This window comes from Amaranthus tricolor, chromosome 8 (genome assembly GCF_026212465.1).
Source record: "Amaranthus tricolor cultivar Red isolate AtriRed21 chromosome 8, ASM2621246v1, whole genome shotgun sequence".
Lineage (NCBI taxonomy): Eukaryota > Viridiplantae > Streptophyta > Magnoliopsida > Caryophyllales > Amaranthaceae > Amaranthus > Amaranthus tricolor.
This window is the reverse complement of record NC_080054.1, coordinates 27,707,745-27,714,491: the sequence shown is the minus strand read 5'-3', so window position 1 is coordinate 27,714,491 and position 6,747 is coordinate 27,707,745. Positions and strand designations below refer to the sequence as shown.

The window sequence follows — 6,747 nt, the reverse complement described above, 5'->3', positions numbered from 1 at the left end:
AATACCCGCCAACCAATAGCCCATTAATAGTAAAGGAGTAAAGTTGGCAATTTGAACTTTATTTTAATATGAATCCTCAAATGAGATGAATTTTAATTAATTCACCATCCACATTATTTATAGGATAAGATTGCCAAATAAAAATTCAATTCATTTATATCCTCCTTTTCCTGCTTTAATCTGTAGCATGAGAGCACATTAAATTTGCATCTATTTTTGGATATTATATGTGACGATGTGCCCTATATTTTTGGATAAGATTGCCCTATATGGAATTATTTTTACCCACAAGGTAATGTTTCCATTGATTAAGTTGATACCATATTTAAAAAATATTTTTAAATTTAACAAAATATTAAAAATGGATTACATCTTTAAGTACCCACTTTGCAAACGATCTCATATTTTATAAATTTATCAACTTTTCAATTAGTATCATAGGTTACTATTCTTTTAGATAAATAAGTTACAACCAATGAGACTCTCATCTTAGAGAAATATTAAAGGAAACAAATATATCCTAAACATTATTAAGAGTATAAGCAAAACAATATAAATTGATAAATTAAAATAATAGAATGGTCACTAACTCACCAAATATGATAAATTGGGAATATGCCAACTATTGACATTAGCCGAAAATGGGGTTATGTGGATAATTTCGGGTCAGGTCGGATTAAAAATTGACATGTCTAATTTCTACAAGGACTAGGGCATGATGCACAAATGACCATTTTCATAATCACAATTAACAATACAATTAAACTAATCATTAAAGAAACAATTTGGTAAATTCTTCAAACACACAAATGGATTAAATAAAAACAGAATTACCAAGTTGTCTTAGAGAAGTCTAAACGGAAGTTCATAACATTATATCTTAAGCTTCTTAAACAGAGATTTTAAAGGATATGACAAGACACCATGCACTTGATGCATGAGCCTACAAAACCACATAGATTACTACGTCATGAGAAATAACAAGCGGATCGCCATCATCTGCTCTCAAGAGTCGGCAGCTTCATCAATAGTTTTGACTCTTAGATTTCTCCATGGCTCGTGGGGCTGTAAAATGCACAAGATAAAGCATTAAGCATGTATGTGAGGCTCGTATGTTTCTTGAGGTAATGAAAAAACGAAAAAGTTGTATTCTTAATTCTTTATCTTGAAAATGGGTAGCTCTCTTCACCTTCTTTGTGCAGGAACACTATGTTACTCGAGCGAGCAGCGTGTTAGATACACATAGTCAGATAAAGGTTCGAATATAAACCTTTATATTGAAAATTTTAGGTGGGTTTTGCTTCAAAGTTTCAACCAAGTCTCAAGTATTCATGATCTTCAGCAAAAACAGAGTCCAAAGTAACTGCCAAAAAATCACAATGAAGCAGAAAGTCTATTTTGTCTAGTCTAAAATTTTACCATGACGACCCCACATATCGGATAAGTCAAAATCTTTTTTCGAATCGGGGGTAAGCCCGGAGAAACCCCCTAACAGGCAAGGGGAAAAAGGGGAGATTAGTCCTTTTCTGTTGGTAGTGAGAATTAAACCTTTGTCAGAAGAGAAAACCTTCGACCACAAAGCCAGCCCATAATTGGGAATCCAAAATCATGATTAGGGTATATTTTCATTTCTTAATTTTCTTTCCATCTAAACAAAAACATCATTATCGAAAAAACGATACTTTGAGTTTTTAATCAATAACAATCCAATCAGAATGCACAGAGAATTTCACAAAAATAACGGTCAAGTTTCAACCAAGCATCAAATTTGCCCACACGGACCACATATGTCATCTCCAATTTAAATCGAGCATTTCAGCTCAAGAGGTGGGCTGTCTTTTAGCATTGTGCAAATTCTTGTCTTAAGTAGTTGGAAAGTGATAAAGAACTATATGTTGGACATAACTGAACATGAAGCCTCTTTTATCAAGCCTACAGTTCAACCTAGAATTGAGGTAAGTATCAAAATTTGACTATGAATTATCTCCAATTAATATTGAAAATAATATTCATGTAAGATCTTGACAGATTCATCTAAGTGTATATTTTCCAAATATTAACTATTTATAATTTTTAAAAATCATATTTAAAGTAAATGACTTTTCAGTTTGCATTGAGATCTACGAAAAAGATAAAAGAAAATAAAAAAAGAACGGAGGAAGAGAATACAGTTACCTAAGCCAATTGCATCAGACCCCTTCATAATCTTCAATCTCTTGCATGTATCAGTGAACATCCTGCAACAACGCAGCAGCAATTTAGTCCTATAATGTACAGTTCTATTGATTCTATTTCAGAATATAAAGTTATAGAGCTATTCTTGTGAGAGGTCGTCTCACGGTGAGATTACAAGAAGGGCCTATATTGTCCTAAACTTGGGATCTGATAAATCTAACAACAATGACAAAGCCGTAATCCCAACAAATAATGATATAAAGCAAGAAATTGCTAAGAAAGATTATTCCACCCCATCTAATAGGGGGGATATTTAAATCTGAGGCTGCCCCGGGATATGGAAAAAAAACAAAATTACATCTTAAAAACCTTAAGGCTGGGGAAATTGATAAACAAAAAACATATATATATATATATATATATATATATATATATATATATATATATATATATATATATATATATATATATATATATATACACACACACACATATAAAGAGGGTAGAGGCTTAAAATGAAGCCCGAAGGTTAGCCTGCCATGTTACTCTATCGAAGAGTAAGGATAAAGAATATGTTCTTTTCTATGTTACTTAGACTCATATACCCATATCCGACTAGGCAACCTTATGCAAAGATTCCAAGAATTTGTACCAAATTGAAATGTTAAAATTTCCTACCTATGTCCGAGTAATAAGAATCTAACACACTCGTATTTGAGGTAATGTGAAGAATTTCAGCAACAAAATTTCTTCTAGAAGGTTTCGAAGCTACTAATATGTTATTTAAGTGGCCATGAGACTCGAAAAAACAAATATAAGAGCAGATGATATGTCTCTTGGAAAATATGAAATTCAGATGGCAAAAATGATGATTCAGAAAACAGGCAAAATTTTTACTATCTTCAGAAGTTCCTACATTGGAATAAAGTGTGTCAACATCTATTGTAAGAGAATTATAACCTCCCTTCCCACACACAGTCACACAACAAGTACATAAGGATAACCAGCTGTCGAAAAACAAATATGATAAATACTTTAGCTCAAAATATCTCATGATACCTCCAAAGAATTACACGATAATGCACATAATAGAGACATACAACTGACATAGGACCAGAAAATTCAATGTCCATAACATGTCCCATAAGTTAGTCCAGTGATGTAATGTAAGTGAACATCAATAAGAATGTTCTCACTTAAAAATCTTTCACGATAGAGACTCTATAACATTTTTGCATGTTAATTTTAAAGCGAGGTTTCGAGATGCATTTAAATGTGATCTACAAATTAAAAATAGACAAATCAATGTTATATATGACCGATATCACTCAGACTTCACAATGAACAAACAGATAAGAACCTCAAAATATCCAGCTTGTACAAAGTAAGATTTTTGTTTGAAATTTCACATCATACATTTCAGAATCATGCCTAACAAACTATAGTCTGTATGCATTTGAAGTGTCCAATGTATGTCAATCATGAGTCTGACCAAAACAATTCGAGACTTGACTCAAGAATAACAAATAAACTATAACCAAATACCAATATTATCAATCAAGCCTCACAATTAAAATGACATAAACAGCGTAATTTCTAAACAAGGCTTATTTGTACCATATATTTAGGTGTCGGATCAAGTTAAAACGGCTAACTTAGAACAAAAATACAAATGGGTGACATATATCGCTTTGGGTGACATATCTTGTTTAACGAGTGATGCGTGCTTTTTAGACAAAACTATCACTGAATAAAAATAACCCCTGAAGCTTAATATGTCACCCATATTTCAAAGTTGCAGAGATTTATTAAAATGCCAATAAAAAAAATATCACCCCCAAAACACCTATTTGTACGTTTGTACCAAGTTAGGGTGTTTTCTTCCAATCCCCTTTCGATATACATATACGTGTGTATATATGTATATATGCAACTAATTTACAAATATATTTAAGTACCTAGAATAATTATAAATGTAATGTATCCCAACTCAACTCAATTCAGATGTAACATCATTGAAGTCAAAGGAATTTAGAAAAAAAAAAAAAAACTTACTCCCATGGTACATCTCCAACAAGCATCCAGTCACCATCCTTGTCCTCATAAGTGAGAACATATTCTGATCCATGCAGAAGATCCTTTAAATTTGTTTCACTCATATTTGATCCAAAATGACCTGAAAACATTTAAAAACTGAAGTAAACCTCTTTACAATACCATAAATCTTCAAGAATCAACAAAATGATGTACACAAACTAATTGATAGGTAAAAGCAATAGCTTACCTAGTGTGAAGCAGCTAAACATTTTCTCAAGGCCAGAAGAAAGTTCTTGATAAGTTGAGTAAGTTTTGAGATCGACTTTTCTCAGATAGGGAGCACCATCCATGCTAACCTTGACAAAAAGTGGATCAGTATTCTTTGAAGCGGTGGCTATAGTATTTTTCCGAAATGATCGAATAGGAGGCCATCCAACAACCTGTGCCCTGTCATGTATGCAACAATAGGTTTCAGTTACCAAACCATTATCATTCCTAGATTCCTAAACTCGGGAATCCAACACCCATACTTACTTAGCAGCCGGAGCGTTATTGCCACTGTTTGAATGTGGCAGCTGCTCCAAACCCTTTTGAGTGGCTTGTTGGGCACCACTCTTCATTGAGACTTGTGGGGCCCCAGGCCTCGATGATAGGACAGCCCCCGGTTTTGCAGCATCAGAATCATGACCTGAAGACTTGAATGTCCAATTGGCTTCAGTGTCAGAGAAGCCTCGTTTGGTCCCGGAGACAGAAGCCTTTTGAGAAGATGAGGAGATCCCATCCTTCAAAGGAGTCAGGGGAAACAATGGCTTCTCATCAAGCGTTGGGGCACTCAATAGGCCGAGATCGGAGTCTCTTTCCGGAGATTGAGACCCAGGAAGTCCAAGTCTGAGCTCAGTAGCCTTAAAGTTCAGGGTATCCTTGTTATCCTCGGACAAGCTCGATACATTAGAGCTGTCAACAGAGGAACAATCGGACAACACAAAATAGTTGTGCTCTTTCAGTCCTGATTCTACACATGTTGAAGAAGGCATCAATGGATGATCATTGCTTTGCGCTCCCCCTTTAACACCCAACAATGGGGGAGACATCAGTCAACTTCTTTGTAGGTTCCTTATAAATCAACTAAACCCAAAAACAACCCCAATTACCCCAATTCCTCAAATCTGCAAAAATACACAAAATTCAAGGATGTGGTGAAATAGATTAAATTACAAATAATACCATCCAAGACATGGAAGTTAAATCCCAAGATCTAAAAGTCAGATATTATGATTTCTTAATCACCTTTTTATGAAATTAGATAAAGGAAAGGTAAATGTTAAATTGAGTTGAATTTATTGTCAATGCAAAGCTGCCAGCATATAATCGGAAAAACACAAGATGCATGATATCATCCCAAAACCATATGAGAATGGGGAAAGGGTGCAATGACTTATAAAGTGTGAACACTATCGCTAATTCATCCATATGTGACAAACCATCCAACAGCAAATTTAGTTCATTCAAAAAAATCTCTCAATAAAAGGAATGTTGGCTTTTTAGACTTCCATCAAACAATACTCCATTTTTCACTTACTTAAAAAGTTCCACATTTTATGATCAAAGTTCAAATAAAAATACTAAAAAAGGTAATTTAGGTGCATAACAAAGCATCATCCCCTTTACCGGACATTTCCAGAAAGATGTAGTTCTCTTTATAAAAACCCATTTTATAATAACCAATAACCAAATCAATTCAACTAAAATCTTAAACATAATTATTAATGTTAAAAAGAAAATACAACATATTGAATCTCTGATATACCAATCTTGCTAAAACCCTAAAATTTCCACACACACACACAAAAATCAAAATTAAGATTAAAATTAACAACAGATAGCAATTAAGACCCTTTTATAAGTATTTTAAGTTAAAATGTAAGTTAATCTCACAATCACAATCAATCAATTTCAAACCAGTAAAACAAAAACACAAACTAAAACCCACAATATGAACACCATCAAAACAAAACAAGCAGATCAACACAAAATTAGAAACTTGCAAACCCATCAAACAAAAATGCAGAAAAAAATACTAAAAATAGAAATAAAAATAACCCACATACTTCAAGGAAAAGAAGATGAAGAAACAGTGTCAGATTGGTGGGAAAAGTGTATAAATTGAAGATCAGATTAAGAGTAAATGCAGCAGAAATTATGGAAATGAATACAGTTTGGGAGATTGAAGAAGAGAGAGAAAGAGTGAAAAGAGAGAGAAAGAGAGATTAAGGACCCTCCATTAAGCAGAAAGCAACAAAAGCTTAAACTGTTGTGTTCTTGTAGGTTGGCTGTGAAACTCGAAGCAGGAGAATTAAAGCAAAAGCTGAAAATTTTATAATAAATAGTCTCTACTCTAATTGAAAAAGGTCTTAGCTTTTCTTTTACTTTGTTTAGAGTTCTTGTTTCCCATGGGGAAAAGGACTTTGTCTACCAAATCATTATGTTTCTTTGTTCTCCTCTCCATTGTTGCATTTTTAATTAGTCTTCTTAAAG

General features: G+C 33.4%; 1 protein-coding gene across 1 annotated transcript; it reads right to left on the bottom strand.

Annotated features, from left to right (window-relative positions):
* Window positions 1-719: 719 nt before the first annotated feature.
* Window positions 720-6,747, bottom strand: LOC130820671 (auxin-responsive protein IAA9-like). The gene is made up of 6 exons (XM_057686127.1): window positions 6,321-6,747; window positions 4,747-5,378; window positions 4,460-4,659; window positions 4,231-4,351; window positions 2,176-2,237; window positions 720-1,065 (listed from the first exon to the last, which is right to left on the bottom strand). The coding sequence occupies exons 2-6, from the start codon at window positions 5,301-5,303 to the stop codon at window positions 1,025-1,027; spliced, it is 981 nt and encodes a 326-aa protein (XP_057542110.1). The 5' UTR covers window positions 5,304-5,378; window positions 6,321-6,747; the 3' UTR covers window positions 720-1,024.

Bases quoted from the DNA above. Each gene is read 5' to 3' on its own strand.
- LOC130820671 (XM_057686127.1), bottom strand. From the start codon at position 5,303: ATGTCTCCCCCATTGTTGGGTGTTAAAGGGGGAGCGCAAAGCAATGAT. The intron at 4,660-4,746 runs GTAAGTATGGGT...CATACATGACAG, and splicing joins AATAACGCTCCGGCTGCTAA to GGCACAGGTTGTTGGATGGC. The intron at 4,352-4,459 runs GTAAGCTATTGC...AAATGTTTTCAG, and splicing joins GTTTAGCTGCTTCACACTAG to GTCATTTTGGATCAAATATG.